Genomic DNA, 19,496 nt, shown 5'->3' on the forward strand with positions numbered 1-19,496 from the left:
TGTCCTGCTGAGGGGCTGGGACTACCACACAGATAAGACACCCCAGGCAAGTCAAGAAGAGTCCCCAGTTATACCATTCCTCCAACAAAGTTCCTCTTCCACCTCCACCAACTCTCACCAGTGGCATCCTATTGGGAATCCACCAAGGGACTGACCCATTGGTCAGGTCAGAGTCCTCACTCTCAAACAGTGGGAAAGTCCACAGACATTCCCAGAAGTGCACTTTCTTAATCTCGTACATGGGTTTTTTGTATGGGTGTTGTTTTGGTTTAGGGATTTTGACAAAGTTCTCCTTATGTTTGGTTGCCTTAGAACTCACTATGTAAACCAGTCTGACTTTGAATTCGCAGTAATCCTCCTGTCTCAGCCTCCTGGATGTTAGGACTATAGTGTGCATCACTCTCCCCAGACCATATCGGTGTTCAAGGTTTTTTCAGTTCACTTTTAATTGGGTGTATGTGTGCGCACATGCACATGCATGCGTGCAAGTGCCTGACAGCCAGAAGAGGACATCTCATCCTCTGGAGAGGAAGTTACAAGCTATTGTGAGCCACCAGTGTGGTGCTGGGAACTGAACTCAGGTTCTCTGAAAGAGCTGAGCCATCTATCTCTCCAACCCCTCAAACTGGCTTGGCTTTTCTCTTCGTCCTATGTACTGATAATTCATTTCTTTTTAATATTCTTTTTTTAAGATACACACACTGTAGCTGTTTTCAGACACATCAGAAGAGGGCATCAGATCCCATTACAGATGGTTGTGAGCCACCATGAAGCTGCTGCGAATTGAACTCAGGACCTCTGGAAGAGCAGTCAGTGCTCTTAACCGCTGAGCCATCTCTCCAGCTCCCTTAAAATTCTAATTTTAAATCTTAGTGTTAGGGGCTGGGGATTTAGCTCAGTGGTTAGAGCGCTTACCTAGGAAGCGCAAGGCCCTGGGTTCGGTCCCCAGCTCCGAAAAAAAAAAAAAAAGAACCAAAAAAAAAAAAAAAAAAGAAAAAAAAATCTTAGTGTTAGAGAGGTGCGATATTCGAACATACGCATATCTCTGGGACGCACCTGTGAAAGTCAGAGGACAAAATTCTGTAGTTGGTTCTTGTACCATCATGGGTTCCAAGAATCCTATCAGGTCATCACACTCGAGTGGCAAGAACTTGTACCTAGTGAGCCTCGTTTCTTCTTTATCTTGAATAATATTTAATCGTCTGGCTGCAACACAGCCTCAAATATTTTATGCGCCACGCTGCAGGGTGGGGGTCGGGGGGTAGTGCTAAGTTAAACTCAGAGCCTGGCATAGTGACATACTCCAGTAGCATGAAGCAGGAGGATCATGAGTTCAAGGTCAGCCTTAAATTAAAAAGTCCCAGGCCAGTCTTGGCTAAATAATGAGACCCTATCTCAAACCAACAGATAGACAGATAGACAGGTAGGGAAAGAGGGAGGGAGGGGGAGGGAGGGAGGAGGGAGGAGGGAGGAGAGAGAGAGAGAGAGAGAGAGAGAGAGAGAGAGAGAGAGAGAGAGAGAGAGAGAGAGAGAGAGAATGAATGAGAATGAAATTGCACAGGTCAGCTTGGATGACTAACGGTCTGAACAGACTCCGGCACTAGATGGCGGAGCTGAACCTTCACCGAGGTCCCACCTCTGCCTCTTGGTCCCCGCCCTAATCTCCTCTGCTTCCAACCCCTTCTTTCCATTCCTCTAGCGTCAAATGAGCTGAAGCAACTTCCGCCCAAAGAAGGGTGGGGCTTCCGTGTAAATCTTGGGTCTTGCAAATACTGAGGCTGGCACAAAAGATGGTGGTGGCCACATGTCATACTGCCCTTTCCCTGGGTTGCCTGTCACGGTTCCGCCCTTACTACTCCCACTTCCGGCCAGGAAGCAGGGTCTTGCGCTGAATCCCGCCTTCCTTTCGTGCGCTCTCAACTTCGCCCGCACTTCCGCCCTCAATAGTTTCCGCCTCCTCGGTTCCCGCCAGACACACAAGGCTCAAATGAAGGCAGATTTCCCCCGGCGTTCTCTGGTCACGCCCAAGGAAACGGAAAAAGGAAACAAACCCCTTATTCTCCTCCCGAGTCCCTTCTCTTGGCTTCCCCACCCCTTCCTCTTACAGGCCCTCCCATTTCAGGGGAAGACGAAGCCATATTCGCCCTCAGAGAGGCGGAGTCCTCTGTTTTTGTCGCTCTCGCGAGCCCTCCGAAATCTCGCGAGACTCGACGCCCGACTTGTGCGCCCGGGAAACCCCGTCGTTCCCTTTCCCCTGGCTGGCAGCGCGGAGGCCGCACGGTAAGCGAGGGCTCTGGGTCGCGGCTGTGCGCGGGGCCACGGGGTCGGGCTATGTGGCCCCAAGAGCTCGTGCCGGGGACCGCGGGAAGCCCGGCGCGGGGTCGCTCCGCCCCCTGAAGCCGCGGCCACGTGCGAGCGGCAGGCCCGGACATGCCTGATCGCCACAGTCCGGGAGCCCAGAGGGTTAGGTGGGCAGCGGAGGGGTGAGTGGAACGCCCGGAACGTGGGCTGAGGGAGAGGGGTGTGGAGGGCTCTCCCACGCGGTCACCACGCCGTGGTGTTGCGATCCGCATGGCGTGGTCACCCGGGAACTCTGTCGGACCTACAGGAGCCGAGCTGCAGTTGAAGTGGAATGAGGCTGGGTGGATGCTGGGGCTTCAGTTTGGATCGGCGAGGAGCAGGGTTGGTGTTGACCTGGACTCGGGTCAGTGGTTTGCAGCAAACCTAACCTCGGCATGCTTGCCCTTTTCTCATAGATGCCTGGAGTTACTGTAAAAGACGTTAACCAGCAGGAGTTCGTCAGAGCTCTGGCAGCCTTCCTCAAAAAGTAAGTGTTGGAGCTGAGGCCTGACCCCTGTGAGCTGTGACCCCTATGTGTCACTAGTCGGACTGACCACTTAATTGGTGATCTCTTCTGAATTGGGCCTACGGTGGCCATGCTTCCTTTTTAGCCTGCTCGCTCGTATGCTATTATCTATCTGTCTTGCTGCTTTACCACGTTACGTTAAGGGTTAGGGTTGGGAGATCCAAAGTAACTTTTGGAAGCTTCTGAAGTGTGCTTTTTTTTCCTCAATTCTCTTGGTCCTAGGTCTGGGAAGCTGAAAGTCCCCGAATGGGTGGACACAGTCAAGTTGGCCAAACATAAAGAGCTTGCCCCATATGATGAGAACTGGTTCTACACACGAGCTGGTAAGAACTGAGGCCTTTAATAGCAGTAGCTTTAAACTAGGAGGGAAATCTGAGTGTCCGTATTTTGCTGTGTCCGTGGCGTGGCATTAGATTTAAATATCTCTTATCAAGTCCCTTTTGATTGAGTGGTTGGGAATGCCACTCCTCGTTCTAAAAGATATTAATCTGGTGCCCAAAAGCAAACTTTGGGATGCCCCTCTGGTCTTTTGAGTCTCAAGGAGTTATGGGTCGAGCCTGGATGCTTTGTGCATCCTGTCGTCCTTCCTCCAGAATCACTGGTGGGTTGTGCCAGGGTTGTAGGGTCATGTTCAGGCTTTTGCTAAGGGGGCCCAACCTAAGAACTCCTCAGGTCACAGGAAATAAGTTGCTCTTCACTTCAGAACGTGAAGCAGTTTCTGAGTTTATATTAAATGTGCACGGGATCCACTTTGTTTCAGGCTTTGGCATGGGCACAGGGACCACCATGACTCAACACAGCCTCTGAAAACCTAAAGGTCAATTCCACAGTGTGGAAAAGGTCGGTGCTTCCACCTGCCAGCACGTTTCTAAGGAGGGCGATTAGGGAAGGGTGGTGAGGCCTAGCTGAGAATGTGCACTTCACACCCGCTCTTGGAAGTACATACAAAGTGCTGACAGTGCTTCGGGTGGTAGGGTAGGCAGCCGTGGAGTTAGAATTGCAAGAGGGAAAATGTTAGTTTTTTCTGGGTAGAGTGGTGTACGTGCTGTGTGGTCCCTATCTGCTGGACAGAATTGGTTGTCTAGTTTTTGCAGTTGGTGGGGGGCGGGGACTGGCATGTCCAGGGTCCACTGGCTAGTGGAATGACTACCATCCTGGTCGCTGTACTGGTCTTGTGTTTTTAAGACGGGGTCTCGCTATGGACATCCTGTTTGCCTTGGAATTTGCCAAGTTGACCGGGCTGGCTTCTGCCTCTACCTCCCAAGTACTGGGGATTGACTTCAGCTCTCTCTCTGGATGTTCTAGACAAACATCCCAAGCAAGATGGGGTTACAAGAAACAGAATCAGGCCAGGTTGCTTTTGCCTTTAATCCCAGCAGGTTCCTTGAGTTTGGGGCCAGACCTGATGATGTGTACTTGTATTCCTAACCCCTGATGGACCAGCAAGACAGTGCTGAGAGTACTAGGCTGGGCTGAGCTTGTTAGAGACCTGGGGGCCCTTCCCTAACTTCATGCTGGGTGAACAGCTTTCCTGAACTCCAGATGTGTTTTGTTTTTGTTTTTTTAAACTGTTCCTAGCTACTCTGTGTCTGGGTTCTGGACCTGTTGTTAAAGTCTGTTCTGGAGCCTAGTGGGTCTCTGTCTGATTTGACCAAGAAAGCTTTCTGCTCTTAGCAAGTTGTAGCCATTGTCTTTATTAACAGTGACCTTTCTGCCTAAGAGAAAGGGACACAGATGGCATCATGTTCTTCAAAGATAGGCTAGTTCTGTCCAAATTTGTTTTTCAGACTGTTTGCTGTTTTTTCTGGACAATTGGGAGCTTGTCTGTTTTGCTGCCACTTGTATTTATTTGGGGCTTGAGTGCAGTGGGGCAATGTGTTTGTCGCAGGTTAGGGCCCTCCTCGGTTGATGTGTATATGGGCAGAGCTGTGGGAATGCGGTCCTGAGGTGTTGAGTTAGGAACAGAGGGCTTGTTGAGTTCAGTGTGACCTTTGTAGGAAACCACTTCCATTGGAAAACCAACAGGATGAATTAGGGCTGGGAGAATAGATTTTCCTTACAAGTTTAGCGTAAAAAGGTTGAGGAGGAAAATGTACGAGATTTTTCATCCCACACCTAGACATGGTTGGTCAGGATGGGACCACCACCCTGCACTTTGCACAAGTTCTGTTGTTGGTAAGCTGCAGTGCCTCACGAAACCTTGGTCTGCAAGTAAGTTAAACTCGAAGGTGCCAACCCTTCCTGGGCAGCTCTGCAGACTGATTAGAGGCATGGGTCCAAGGCCTTGGCTCAGGTCCACTGAAATCCCAGCAGCAATTCTGTGACTTTCCCTAAAAGTTCTACCTTTAAAACATGCTAGAGCCAGGTCTTGTTGAGGAAGAGAGTAATAAAGAAATATTGTTTTGCTTCCTACAGCCTCTAAATAGTTCTTTCTTCAATCAGAAAAAGGAGTGCACACAGGCTCTGGAGTGGCAGGCCTGTGCCTTGTAATTAGCTGGCAGGTGGTTTTCCACTAGCTGGGGTGTTTTTTTTGGGGGGGGGGTTCTTTTGTTCGGAGCTGGGGACCGAACCCAGGGCCTTGCGCTTCCTAGGTAAGCGCTCTACCACTGAGCTAAATCCCCAGCCCCCCACTAGCTGGTTTTTATGTGGTGCTGGAAGGATCGTTAAAAATCCCCATTGCAGGAGCTAGCTAGTTTTGTTGCGATCTCCCTCCGTTTGTCCACTGTGCTTACAGTTGGCTAGTTCCTGCTGTGCTGTGCTGAGATTCAAGCACCTACTGTGTCCAGGCAGATAATCTGTCCCTGGTCCAACCTAGTGAGACCAAGGTTCCCTACCCTGAAGAAGAACAGGTTAACAACTTAACACCTTGAGAGGTAGAACATTCGAGTGGGTCTTCAACATTTGATTGGGGTTGTCTGGTGGTGTCTTGCAAGAAGATGGGAAATGACTGTTAATCCTGACATTGATATGGGGCTGTGAATTTTTTAAAAAAAAAATCCTAAAGCAGAATGAATAGAGGTGTGCTGTGGGAGCAATGTCTTGGGTGCTGGTCCATTGCTAAATGGAACCTGGGTAATAATAGATGGGCTGTGAGTCTTCCATGGGGCTGTTCATTGCTAAGATGACATTAATTGCCTGGGGCTCCCAGCACCACGTGTCTCTTGGTTGTTGCGTTGCTTGAGATTGTGGGGAGTACATGGTACAGCTTCAGCTCAGGACCTGGGGAGTCTCCTTACAGGTTTTGCTGAAGCTGGTTTGATGGGCCAGAAGGATGCCCACAGGACAATAATCTTGTGTCCATGGTTGAGGCAATGCACGCTACAAGTTTGAGGTACCTGCCGCAGAAAGTGGCTGCCCTGTCGTGTCCTGCCTCAGGCACGTGGATATGGGCACACTTGAGGCTTGTCTAGACCACAGGGCCAGCCTTGGAGAAGGGCAAGGAACCAAGGGTGGGTGTCAAGCCCCCAGTGTTGGTACATGGTCTCAGTTTCCTCTGTAAAATGAGAAGTCTCATTTCACACAGTGACAAGCACATGACCTCAGGCTCCCTCTTGCCCCACCCCCAGCTTCCACAGCACGGCACCTGTACCTCCGTGGTGGTGCAGGGGTTGGTTCCATGACCAAGATCTACGGAGGACGGCAGAGAAACGGTGTCAGGCCCAGCCACTTCAGCAGAGGCTCTAAGAGTGTGGCCCGCCGGGTCCTCCAAGCCCTGGAGGGGCTGAAAATGGTGGAAAAGGACCAAGATGGGTATGCAGGATTGTGTGGCATGGCCAAGGGTAGTCATTGCCTGCTGGTGGCATGTGGTGGGGTTGTTGGACCTCCCTACAAATGGAGATATGGGGCTTTCAGAAGGTAACAGCGGGGGACTCACCCAGACCTCTCTGGCTGACTTCTTCTGGCTCTGGGAAGGTAATTTAGTGACTGTCCGCTTTCATTAGCCTGCTCGTTAACTTTTCCCAATTGATTTTTCGGGGCTTTTGATCTAATGCTTGCACAAACGACACCCCGTCAGCTCCCAAGGGTCTCCCTCTCCTTCCCCCAGCTCGTTAGGATGTGGCTGGCTTGGGCACAAGTGGGACTTGGCAGACAGAATGCAGTTCCATCACTTGGTACTTTCTTCTGTACACCCCCTGGGAGGTTGGGCTGTGCTCATCCAAGTTTTTTTTTCCCCTTCGCACAGGGGCCGCAAGCTAACACCTCAGGGACAGAGAGATCTGGACAGGATCGCCGGACAGGTGAGAGGTGCACTTTGTGCTTCTACTGAAGCAGAGGTCACACTGAGAAAGGGGGGAACAGTAAGGTGTGTAGTGTTATTTGCTCAAGACTGGGTTCCAAAGTGGTGCTGGGCTTCTATATATAAACTTAGACCTGTGGCCCCATACAGATACTTGGTTAGGAGTTCTAGCCACTCTTCCTTCTTAGTGCCTCATACTTACTAGGTGACAGGTTCAGGCCCAGGCATTGTAGAGTAACTTCCTACTGCCTTCTGTGTAAAGTGATGTCACCCTGAGAAGCTGGTGTAAAGAGGAACCCCTGGGTGTGGTAGACTGATGATCCAAGCCTAATTTCCTTTCTACAATAGACTTCCTAGGGGTATTGAAAGGCATTGGGGGGCCTGGAGAGATGGCTTAGTGGTTAAGAGCACTGACAACTCTTCCAGAGGTCCTGAGTTCAAATCCCAGCAACCACATGGTGGCTCACAACCATCTATAATGAGATCTGATGCCCTCTTCTGGTGTGTCTGAAGACAGCTACGGTGTACTTATATATAATAAATAAATAAATCTAGAAAGAAAAGAAAGGCATTGGCCTTTAACTTCTGGTCTTAGTAGAAAGGGCCTGACCCAAACATTGGCGCATTGACCATCCCTTCAGGAGAGTGGGCAGAAGCTTGAGCCCTGGGTCAGTGTAATCTACAGAATTAGGTGTTGCAACAGTGGGGCTGAGGGTGTAAGAAACCTTGACCCCACAACTGATCTTCTCTGTCTCCCCACAGGTGGCAGCTGCCAACAAGAAGCATTAGAACAAAGGATGCTGGGTTAATAAATTGCCTCATTCATAATCCTGGTCTGGACCTGTTTTTTATTTTGTTTTTCAAAACCGTTTCCCTGGGCATCCCTGGCTGGCCTTAAATGAATTGGTTTGCCTTTGCTACCACTACCCAGCTCAGCTCTGGGTCTCTTAGCTTCATCTAGGAGTAGAGGAATGGGCGTTCTGATGCTCTGGACAGCAGTGCAGCTGTGGTGTTGGTGGTGGGTAGGGCAGCAGGTGTGCCAGTCCATGTCCCATCTGTGATGAAATTCCCATAAGAGGGAGATTCTGTAAAATCAGTATAGTTGTGAGTGACCTTGGCTTCTAACAGTCCCCTCTGCTAAAGATGAAATGCATGCTAGCCTGAGCCCTCTAGAGTCTAACCCAGCTCAGTCTGTCATGGGGACAACCCAGGTGGTGGTCTGGCGGCCGGGCCTGTCTTAAGGCTGAAGATTCATAGTCCTTGTCTATTCCTTATTTCCCTAACAGGCTGTTGCCCAGTAAAACTGGCTCCCAGAAGTACCCTAGTTAGGTCCTTGCTGGGAGTGGCTGGTGGCCCTTCCTACACATGAGTTATGTGTTGCTTCGCCACAGGAGTGCCAAGCAGTTTGCAAATGTTTTCCGTACCTAGCAATCCTCAGAATCGTGTTCTTGTAGCATCTGAGAAGTAACCTGGTGATTGCTCTGAGGCAGTGAGAATCACATGACCAATGTTGGCCATGCAGTCAACCTCTGGCACTGCAATTCCATCTAGGAAAAGGGAAGCTCAGGCTGGCCTCGTCATATCCTGTGGTCATGTCAGCATGAGTGCATTTGGCTCAGCTGGGCCATGACAATAGATAAATACCTGGTCAAGTCTACCTCCTAGCTGCAGCTTCGCTCTTAAGCCACTAGGGGGCAGCTGGCAGCCACTGCTGGACAAGATAAATTCCAGGTCTTCAGTTCCTGAGGAGTAGGAACTGGGGGTGCTAACAACATTGGGGCCTGCTGTACAGAAGAGGAACTAATCCTCTTCAGGAACTGCCAGCTGCCTTTAGTGATATTAACACCAAACTCATTAAGTAGGGTCCATGGCCTGCCTACACTCAGAGCCAGTCAGTTGCACTCAGGTGCAAGCCAAAGGATCTCCAGTATTGAAGCCCATGTAATAGTTGCAGTGTTTCTTAACTTACTGTGTAGCCTAGAATGGCCTTGAACTCCTAGACCCCCCTGCCTCCACCTTCAGAGTGTTGGGATTCCAATCACCCACTACGAAGAGTGGCCACTTGCCCTATTTTTAAATTACGAAATATTTCAGGCATGCAAAACATTACTCAAAGCAGCCTTGCAAGAGCTCTCCACCCATGCCTGGGAAGATAGCTCCAGGGTTTAAGAATACTTGCTTTTGGTAATAAACGCTTTGCTGCAGAAGGAAAAAAAAAAAAAAGAATACTTGCTTTTCCAAAGGACCTAATTCAGTGCCTAGCATTCATGTCAGGTGACAGCTGTAACTCCAGATCTAGGGATGCAATGCCTCTGGCCTCAGGCACTACACTCAGGTGCACATACCCAACACACACACACACCTATACACAATTAAAACTAATAACAGTAAATCTTTAAGACACCCTGCTTAAGGAGTTACACAGGAGAGTCAGGGATAGCAGAATAGACCTGTGACACTGGGAAGTAGGAGAATCACAAGTTTGAGGCCAGTCTGGTCTATATAGAAAACCTATGTCAAGGGTTGGGGATTTAGCTCAGTGGCAGAGCACTTGCCTAGCAAGTGCAAGGCCCTGGGTTCGGTCCCCAGCTCCGAAAAAAAAAAAAAAAGAAAAAAAATCTATGTCAAAAGACAACAGGTGGGGGTAGGAGGAGTGTTATGCAAAGAAAATCAATTGTAACTCAGTAGCAGACTTCTTGCCTGGTACAGGAAGAGCCCAGAGTTCCATCGTCAGCACAGAACCAAACATAAAAAGGAATAAAGACACAGGCATAACACAACCACTACAAAGTCAAAAGAGGGCCTGGGGAGATGGCTCAGCTGTTAAGAACACTTGCCCGGATGGGCAGTGGTGGTGCACACCTTTAGTCCTAGCACTTGAGAAGCAGAGGCAGGGTGATCTCTGAATTTGAGGCCAGCCTGGTCTACCAAGTGAGATCCAGGACAACCAGAGCTACACAGAGAAACTATGTTTCAAAAAAAAACAAAACAAAACAAAAACCCACCTGCTGCTGTTCCAGAGGTCCCTGGTACTATTCTCTTCATCTGTGTAGCATCTGTAAGTTCAGGAGGTTCTGGTGACATACGTACAAGCAAAACACCCATGCACATAAAATGAAAATAAAGCTTTTTGTTTGGGGTTTTGTTTTGAGACAGTTTCTCTGTATAGCCATGACCATTCTGGAATTCACTCTGTAGACCACACTGGCCTCAAATTCTGCCCCTGCCTCCCCAGTACTGGTGTTGCCTTTAAAAGCTATATATTTGCCACTACCCAGCCTTTTTTTTTTTTTTTAAAGGTGGGTGAGTCCAGCTGTGTCCTTCCCCAGCTCCACTCAGTTCTCCTCTTCCCCAGGAGGCAAGCATGACATGGTGTGCACATTCATCTCCAGCACAGGCCTTTGTCCCCAAATAGCATACGATGACACTTTACCTTTGAAAGACAAGTCAACTACCAGGCATGGTGGAATACACACACACACACACACACACAGAGAGAGAGAGAGAGAGAGAGAGAGAGAGAGTGTTAGTTTTAATCCCAGCATAAGGCAGGCGGATCTCTGAGTTCAAGGCCAACCTGGTCTATACAGTGAATTCCAGGACAGCCAGGGCTACGCAGAGAAACCCTGTCTGGAAAAACTCAAAAAAGAGGAGAATAACCTAACTGAGAAAGAGCATAAGCTAATTGCTACAAATAACATCCACAGTCCCACTTCTACTGTTTCTAGTGTCTGCTTCCTTTAAAGAGAATTAAAACCAGGAGAAGCAAATAATGAGTTGTGTTCGTAATGCGGGTGTTAGGAAGTTTTCTCGACAGAGTTGAGTCACAGATGAACCGAGTGTATTTTCTAAGGAAGAAACAAGTGAGAATATTTTAGATGTATTTTACATAGTCCCAGGATAAACTTACAAATGATCTGTGTTATGTTCTTCTCTGACCCCCTTCCACTGTTTTTTTATATTATATTTACCATTCATTTATTAAAGCATGAATATTTCCTTTAAAAAAAAAAGAAAAAGAAAAACCACTCAACTGCATCATCTACACCAAGTTTTGTTTCCCTCCCCATTTCTCCACTGACTTCTCCCCTACCCCGTGGCTTTCAGCTAGCTTGTGGAACTAGAAAGGCTGTCTTCCTCCAACAAACATACCTTGGAATTCCTTTTCCATTTTCCCTACCAAAAATATCCTGTGGTTTTTGTTTTCCTCGTGACTCACCTGCCCCCTAAAGCCTCTTTCAATTTTTTCATTTATTTTATTTGGGGTACTTCATGTGTATGTGTGTCCACTACATGTGTACATGCGCCCCTGTACTCCAGGAGTCCGACCATCTTGGAGTTACAAACAAACACTTGTCACCCACCACAGATGAGTTCTACAAGAACAATATGTGCTCTTAACAGCTGAGCCATCTCTCAGCTCTCTAGCCTGTGTCTTTGGGGGTTGTCTGTCTGTCTATCTCTCTGTCTATCGGTGTCAGGGTTTTGTTGTATAGCTCTGGCTATCCTGGAACTGGTGGCAGTCCGACTCCTCCCTCTGCCTCCCTTTTGTTGTTCTGATTTGATTTGTTTTGCTTTGTCTGAGGCCAAGTCTACAGGACAGGCCAACTTGGAGCTTGCCTTTATCCCGTCTCAAACTCTGGAATTATGGGCATATGCCAATACACTATTTCAGTAAATGTATTTTTGCCATGTCTTATTTTTTTAAGAATTTATTTATGTATTCATGTACACTGTCGCTGTCCTCAGACACACCAGAAGAGGGCATCAGATCCCATTACAGATGGTTGTGAGCCACCATGTGGGTGCTGGGAATTGAACTCAGGACCTCTGGAAGAGTAGTCAGTGCTCTTAATCACTGAGCCATCTCTCCAGCCTGCCATGTCTTTACATATGTGGAACTCACCTAACTACTTAGAGTATCTCAAAAGCTCGCTACCCATTCAGACCTGATTTCCCTGGGTCTACACGAGACTCTTGTTAACTTTTTTCATTTATTTATTCTCTGTAAGGTCGCTTTGTCTGCTTATGGCTGGTGCCCACAGAGGCGAGAAAAGGGCGTCAGAACCACTGGACCTGGAATTAACTGGGGAGCTGCCGTATGGGTGTTGGTGACCAAACACCGGTCACTGGAGATTACAGGAGGGGGCCACCATACTCATCTGCTGTTTTCTTTCTATTTCCTTGTGTGTGCACATATCTGTGTGCTCGCCCCTGCCAGTCCACAGAACACGTGGGGACTGAAGGCTGACCTCAAATGTCTTCCTCATTCTGCTCTCCCCCACCACACACACCTTCTTGTTTTTGTTTGTTTTCATTTTCCAGACAGGATTATTCTGTGTAACCCTGGCTACCCTGGAACTCACTCTGTAGACCACCAGGCCTCCTTCCAACTCACAGAGATCCGCTTGCCTCTGCCTGCTGAGTGCCGGTGTGAATGTCCGGGCAAAAGGTGTGCGCCACCACTCCCTGGCTTTAAAGAAATGTTCATGAATACTTTTAGTTTAACTTTTTAGATTTATTTAGTGTTTATATGTATGGTTGTGAACCACCATGTGAATAAGAATTAAACTTAGTTCCTCATCAAGAAAAACAAATGCTCTTAACCACTGAGCCATCCAATTCCTCATCTTTTTTTTTTTTCTTTTTGTGAAGTGGAACCTTCTAGTTCTTTGGAAAGTTAGTTATGTCAAATGATGTTTGCTGGGGCACACAGGTGAAAGGATGTCCTGCTAAAGCAAAATGTGAAAGAATGTTTTCCTGAAGCAGGCACAGGTGAAGGATGTTTTCATCTAATAAACACGTGAAAGGACCGGAGATGAAGGAGTATAGTTGCGACCCCACAGACAGTGGGAGACCAGCAAGCATTGGGCATCGGTTTGCTCTGCTCGGTCTTGCTATTCTTTGACAACGACAGGCACGTATTGGTTCACCTTACATAGTGTTGTTGAGCTCAACTTGTGGTAACACCGCCATTGAGAGAACTCTGCCAAGAACTGCTCCTGAGGTTCCTGCAGCAGCTCGCTGCCTCTGTGGCCTCACCTCAGGCCAGCTGGTGAGCCTGGTGGTTTCTTCAGGACTGAACTACAGCTGCCTGGTGTCTGCCTGCTGAAAGACTGGACTGTAGCTACTGGTTCCTGCCTGGCATCTGCCCCCCCAGAGGCCTGATCTGCAGCTGCTCAGTCGTATTTGGTGTTTGCTGTGGGACTGAACTGCCGCCCAAGAAGACAGAGCTCACCCCCAAAGAACCATCACTGCACAGGTCCACTTCCCCACATCCTAATAACGTCTCTCTCCCATTACCTCTGCCGGATGGTGGGCTGGAGGAGGGCTTGAACACTTATTAAAAGTAGGTTGAGGGGCTGGGGATTTAGCTCAGTGGTAGAGCGCTTACCTAGGAAGCACAAGGCCCTGGGTTCGGTCCCCAGCTCCGAAAAAAAGAACCAAAAAAAAAAAAAAAAAAGTAGGTTGCAAAAAAATTCATGTCTACATTTTTGAGACAGGGTTTTTCTTGTGTAACCCTGGCTGTCTTGGACTTCGCTCTGTAGACCAGGCTAGCCTCGAACCCAGAGATCCCCTGTGTCTGCCTCTGAAGTGCTGGGGTTAAAGTCATGTATCACCACGGCCCAGCTAATTCCTCACCTTTAAAAGAAAAAACAAAAACTAAAAAACAAAAACAAAAAAACCAACCAAACAAACAATAACAACAAAAACAAAACAAAACAAAAAACAAACAAACAAACAAAAAAGGCTCTCCTCACTGAACCCAGAGCTTAATATATGGGCCAAACTGGCTGCCCTATGAGCTCACTACCATCTCCTTCCCTTGCTCCACAATCTGCTAGTTTCTTATGTAGCTCAGGCTAGCCTCTTGACTCATTATTCTGAGCCTCCCAAAATCTGGGATTAGAGGCATGAGTCATCACCACACCGTCAGCACATGGACTGTGTAGCACTGGGCAAGTGACCACTCCCCCTTACCGAGTCTCCATTTCCTCCTCCATCACGTGGAGGATGGCCTCTGCCCTATTGAGAGGACATAAAAGAACTTAAAGGCTAGGGTGTCATTCAGCGGCAGAGCTCACCTAGAATTCATGAGTCCCCCGGGGGTCATCACTTACACTGAAAGAAAAATTTTGCGAGGCATGGTAGAGCACATCTGTAACCACAATACTCAGAAGAAGGCAGAGACAAGAGGACCAGGATTTCAAGAGCATCTTCAGAGGCAGGGGATTGACTTCGGTAGTTAGGAGTACTGGCTGTTCTTGCAGAGAACCAGGGTTTATTCCCAGCTCCCAGTGGGGCAACTTATAACTTCATTTCCAAGGTATCTGTCGCCCTCTTCTGGCCTCCACAAGCACCAGGCACACACATACACATACGGTACACATACATACATGTATGCATACACGTATGTGAACACTCAGACATTAAATAAACCATCAATTAAAAACAATAGAAGGTGGTGATAAACAAAGGGTCACTTTGACCTGCATGGTGAATTCAAGGCCAACCCTGGGCTATGTGAAACCCGTTCAAAAAAACGAACAGCGAGAGAAAAGGGGTGGGGTTAGAAAGAAAAGGGCGGATAAGGGCGCTATGTTTTACCCAATGTTAGTGAGAAAAGAAGCCGAAGTCCAGAGCAGCTGTGGATTTAGCAGGCACCCGTGACCATGAACCAGGCCTTGAACCAGCCTCTCCCCGACCCCACGCACTAGAGACTCAAGGGAATTGTGGCCAGCCAGGTGCAGGGCAGTTCCTCTCCACTCAGGGCCTACACCAGATGGCAAATAAAGGGCCAGGAGTAAGGGCCACTGGAGCCCATCTCCGGCAGGGCTGAACAGGAAGTGAGGCGGAGTTTGGAGTGGAATCTGGTACCTCAAGGCTACCGCCACCCAGACTAACCGGCTCCCTGGGAGACGATGCTAGGGGGTCTAGGAGTCCTCCGAACCCTGCCTCTCCTCCTCCTCTTCCTGTCCGAAGCCTGCCTGGGTAATGTGACCAAAGGGAAGGTGCCGTGGGGGATGCGGCTGACAGAAAGGTGCAGAGTGGAGTCAGAAATGGCCAGACAGGGGGGTGCATAGCAGCGCAACTCTTTTTTTTTTTTTTTTTTTTTTTTTTTTGGAGCAGAGGACCTAACCCAGAGCCTCAGGCTTGCTAGGCAAGCGCTCTACCACTGAGCTAAATCCCCAACCCCTACCAGCAGCGCAACTCTTAAAGCAATGCCTGAACTCTAGGAAACTGAGGAGGCAGAAATACTGTGCTTGAGTCCAGCCTGGGCTACATAATGAGTTCTATCTAGGCTAACCTGGGCAATTTACTGGTTGCCTGTCCCAAAATGACAAGGAGAAGGGGGGGGGGGGGGAATCAGGGACAGCTTTCTGTACTGAGCCACAGGCTGGAGGAGACTTGAGTAAGTCTGTTAGGACCAAGACTACCATGCTCCACAACACACGACCTTAGCTCCACAAGTGAGAATGAGGAACTGAGGTGAGTGTTGACTGAACATGAGGATATGGAGGTAGCAAAGGGTGTCAGTGAGGGGAAACAGTTTTTGTTTGTTTGTTTGTTTTTCCTCTGCCTTACGTCTGGAGGACATGCTTCCTCAGGTGCTCCATTCCTCTCCGCCACCCCTGTGAACACACTGACCCAGGTTTTCAGAGGGGAAGGTCTGGGACCAGGGATTGGAGTCCTGCTGTCTTGAGTCTTAAGCCTGAGACCAGGAACTTGCTGGGGCCTCTTTTCCCTCCCTTTCTTTCTTCCTCACTTCCGACCTTCCTCTTTCCTGTTATGTCCAGAAACAGGGCTATAAGCCAGTGTGCTGCTGAGGTGGCTGAGAACAGGGGTGGGGTGGGAGTGACTCAAGGTGAACACAGAGAGCCCACACCATGGCCACCAGTCCACCCTTGTCTCTCTAAGCCTCCTCGGATGCCCCAGGCAGAACTCCGTCCCAGGGCCTAGGTCGACACTGGTTTCTTTGTCTTGTTTGTTTTGTTTTTGGAGACAGGGTTTCTCTATGCCACCCTGGCTGTCCTAGAACTCACTGTTAGACCAGGCAGGCCTCAAACCCACAGCAATCTGCCTGACTCACTCTCTGCAGTGCTGGGATTAGGGGCATGTACCACTACTGCCTGGCAGGTTGCCTCACTTAAATTACAGAGATGAGAAATGACCCAGGCACAAAACCAAACTAAACAACCAAGCCAAGGACAGATTCGGGGAGGTAGGACAGAATTGGGCTCTAGTACCTTTTCCAATAGGCTGGGTACTGCTGAGCCTGGGTCTAAGGTGTGCCCCATCTCCACCCCCTTCCCCATGGAGGTTCCTAAGGGTTATGAAGAATGAGGACCAACGGGATGGTCTTCAGAGAGAGTCCCTGGGCTGGTTGGGGGAACAACAAAATGCAAAGGGGAAATGGAAGAAAGAGGCCATAGGGCGTGTCCCCCGGTGTCTGTTCTTATTCTAGATACCATTGCCACCAGTGAGACTCCACTCCTGAGAGAGCTGGCATGAAGGGGGCTGGAGCAATCTTCTCCATCTCCAGGCTCTGACCCATCTGTCTCCTCTCATCTCTCCACAGGTCCTGGATGCCAGGCCCTGATGTTAGAAAGGGATCCACCATCCCTGACGGTGAACTTGGGTGAGGAGGCCGTCCTCACCTGTAAGAACGACGGCAAGAACCCTAATATCACATGGTGGTTCAGTCTCCAGTCCAACAGCACATGGCCCCCAATGCCACTGGGTCCTGGCCTGGGTCCCATGGGCAAGCTGATCTTCCCCGAAGTTAACAAGAGCCACAGGGGCTTGTACTGGTGCCAAGTGATAGAGAGCAAAGAAGTAAAGCGTTCCTGTGGCACTTACCTCCGAGTGCGCAGTGAGTAGGGAGGGGCACTGACCCTGGAGTTCTGTTCTCCGGCTCATCCAGAACACTGGAAGCAGAGAGCCAGCTCCTCCCTCCTGGACCTGCAACCTGTAACCCTGGCAGGTCACCTGCCAGATGGTGGCTTCAGGGTTCCCTGACCTCGCAAGGAGCAGGGCTGGGAGAGGAAGGGATACCAGAACACTAAGCAGCACCCTGTCTTCACAGAGCAAGTCCCGAGGCCCTTCCTGGACATGGGGGAAGGCACCAAGAACCGCATCATCACGGCAGAAGGGATCATCTTGCTGTTCTGTGCAGTGGTGCCAGGGACGCTGCTGCTCTTCAGGGTGAGTCTCTCCACGGCGACACCCTCAAATTATCTTGGCTTGCCTGGACTGTGACTCCCAGTGTCCAGCTGGTCCTCTGAATCCTGAGGTTCCTCCTTCAAAGTTTGGGAGGCTGGGAGTAACCCCCAAAAGGATTTCCAGTGGCACTGAGCTCTAGTGGGGTCAGCCTGTCCCCACGGCCCTCACAGATACCCTCTCACTCTCCTGCTGACCCACCAAAGGGAGTCCCCTGCAAATGCAGCCAAGACCAGGGAAGGAGGTGTGTCCTCCCAGAGCCCCTGCTTCTCCTTAGGCTACAAGACGTTGTTTTTTTTTTTTTTTTTTTAAATGGGGTTTCACTATGAATCCCTGGCTGGCCTCGAACTCACAGGGATCCACCTGCCTCTGCCTCCTGAGTGCTGGAATGAAAGGTGTGCACCACCATTGTCCTGCACCTTATTTATGGTTTGTTGTTGTGTACGTGGGCACTCGAGTGTGGAATCGGAGAACAACTTTCAGGGGTTGATTCTTTCCTTCCACTGTGGGATTCCCCACATCAAATTCATGTCCTCAGGTTTCCATGGCAATATCCTTACCAGCTTGAGCTATCTCCTGGACTTTCTTTGCTTTCACTTTTTTTTTTTTCTTTTCTTTTTTCCGGAGCTGGGGACCGAACCCAGGGCCTTGTGCTTGCTAGGCAAGCGCTCTACCACTGAGCTAATTCCCCAACCCCTCACTTTTTTTTTTTTAAAACCTAGACATTAGTCTAGGCTAGCCTCAAACTTGCTGTATCTCCATGGCTGGTCTGATTTGTCTTTATCTTCTAAGCACCGAAATTACAGGCATGCATCACAACCAGTTTTATTTTTGTTTTTGTTTTGACATTTTTGTTTGTTTTGTTTTTGTGGGTAGGGTAAGACAGCATCTTGCTATGTAGTTCAGGCTGGGATGTAGCTCACTATATAGATCTGGAATTCGCAATCCTCCTGCCCTGTCTCAGTTTACCAAGCACTGGAATTACAGATGTTCAGCACCACTCCCAGCTCACTGTTACACTTCTTGAGGAACAGTAGAGGGCCAGCATGGTGGCACACAGCTTTGATCCTAGGAACACTTAGGAGGCAGAGGCAGGCAGATCTGTCGGGAGTTCAAGGCCAGCCTGGTCCACATAGTGAGTTCCCAAGTAGCTCTTACTACATAGAGATCTAACACTGTTGGTGGAGTGGAGTGGCAAGCACATGCAGGCACGAGGCAGGAGACCGAGGCCCATAAGAAGAAAGAGAGGGGAAGAGGGGTGGAGATAGAATCTGCCAAGATCCCAATATGTGGCCTCGGGGGTGTCCCTTGCTCTTTCTGATAAAGCACTTGCTAGTAGAAGACGGTCTAAAAGCCCTTCGCCTCCCTCCTCGCTAAATGCCGCTTCTGCCTCATCCCCTTCCGTAGAAGCGGTGGCAAAATGAGAAGTTTGGAGTGGACATGCCAGATGACTACGAAGATGAAAATCTCTATGAGGTAAGTATGCCTGGGATGCAGCAGGCAGCCTTGCATGGCGGGTGGTGTCTGCACTGGGTCCCACCCTGGAGTTGACTGGGAGGGAGCAAGGGCCGCAGCTGCCAGGGTACTGATGTCTCTGTCCCCTGCAGGGCCTGAATCTTGATGACTGCTCTATGTATGAGGACATCTCCAGGGGACTCCAGGGCACCTACCAGGACGTGGGCAGCCTCCACATTGGAGATGTCCAGCTGGAAAAACCATGACTGACATCCCCCCACCCTCCCCACTCCCCATCCTGCTGTGCTGTCTGCCCCTGCCTGCCCTATGCCCAACTCCAGAATCCCTGCCCCTGCTGCTCTTCCGCTGTGCTTGTCCCTCTGAAGTGTCCCACCCTTGCCTCCAGGCTGCCCCACCCTATTCTTGTCCTTCCCCCTGGGGTTCCCTCCCTAGTGGGTAATGAGCCCTTAATCGCTGCCTCTAGGGGAGCTGATTACAGCAGGCTCGTTAGTGTCACCCCCCTCCTCCCAGATCTGTCATGGCCACTTAAGTGATAATAAATCCTTCCCAAAGCAGCCCTTGGCAGGAGTCATGGATCTCATGTGGACTGCTCCTCAATGCTGCCAGGGAACCAGGAGCAGAAAACACAAGTCCCCTCCTCCCTCAGACCCAGGTTTCTGGACCTAAGTTCTCACCAGACCACTTCTGAGATCTGGG

General features: G+C 49.6%; 2 protein-coding genes across 9 annotated transcripts; both read left to right on the forward strand.

Moving 5' to 3' along the window:
- The first annotated feature begins 1,948 nt into the window (after nucleotides 1-1,948).
- On the forward strand, nucleotides 1,949-7,931 carry Rps19 (ribosomal protein S19). 7 transcript variants are annotated; one of them, NM_001037346.2, is made up of 6 exons: nucleotides 2,229-2,280; nucleotides 2,757-2,827; nucleotides 3,089-3,189; nucleotides 6,433-6,616; nucleotides 7,050-7,104; nucleotides 7,866-7,931. In NM_001037346.2, the coding sequence occupies exons 2-6, from the start codon at nucleotides 2,757-2,759 to the stop codon at nucleotides 7,890-7,892; spliced, it is 438 nt and encodes a 145-aa protein (NP_001032423.1). In that variant the 5' UTR covers nucleotides 2,229-2,280; the 3' UTR covers nucleotides 7,893-7,931. The 7 variants fall into 7 exon arrangements, with proteins under 7 accessions (XP_063139953.1, XP_063139959.1, NP_001032423.1 ...); XM_006228411.3 differs by having other exon boundaries at nucleotides 2,235-2,483; XM_063283893.1 differs by having other exon boundaries at nucleotides 2,278-2,468.
- Nucleotides 7,932-15,000: 7,069 nt separating this feature from the next.
- Cd79a (CD79a molecule) lies at nucleotides 15,001-19,354 on the forward strand. 2 transcript variants are annotated; one of them, NM_001402547.1, is made up of 5 exons: nucleotides 15,001-15,095; nucleotides 16,684-16,977; nucleotides 17,191-17,309; nucleotides 18,732-18,800; nucleotides 18,932-19,354. In NM_001402547.1, exons 1-5 carry the CDS (start codon nucleotides 15,026-15,028, stop codon nucleotides 19,043-19,045), a joined length of 666 nt encoding a protein of 221 aa, NP_001389476.1. In that variant the 5' UTR covers nucleotides 15,001-15,025; the 3' UTR covers nucleotides 19,046-19,354. The 2 variants fall into 2 exon arrangements, with proteins under 2 accessions (NP_001389476.1, XP_008757284.2); XM_008759062.2 differs by lacking the exon at nucleotides 15,001-15,095 and adding an exon at nucleotides 15,466-15,593.
- Nucleotides 19,355-19,496: the final 142 nt, after the last annotated feature.

Source organism: Rattus norvegicus, chromosome 1 (genome assembly GCF_036323735.1).
Source record: "Rattus norvegicus strain BN/NHsdMcwi chromosome 1, GRCr8, whole genome shotgun sequence".
NCBI classification, from domain to species: domain Eukaryota; kingdom Metazoa; phylum Chordata; class Mammalia; order Rodentia; family Muridae; genus Rattus; species Rattus norvegicus.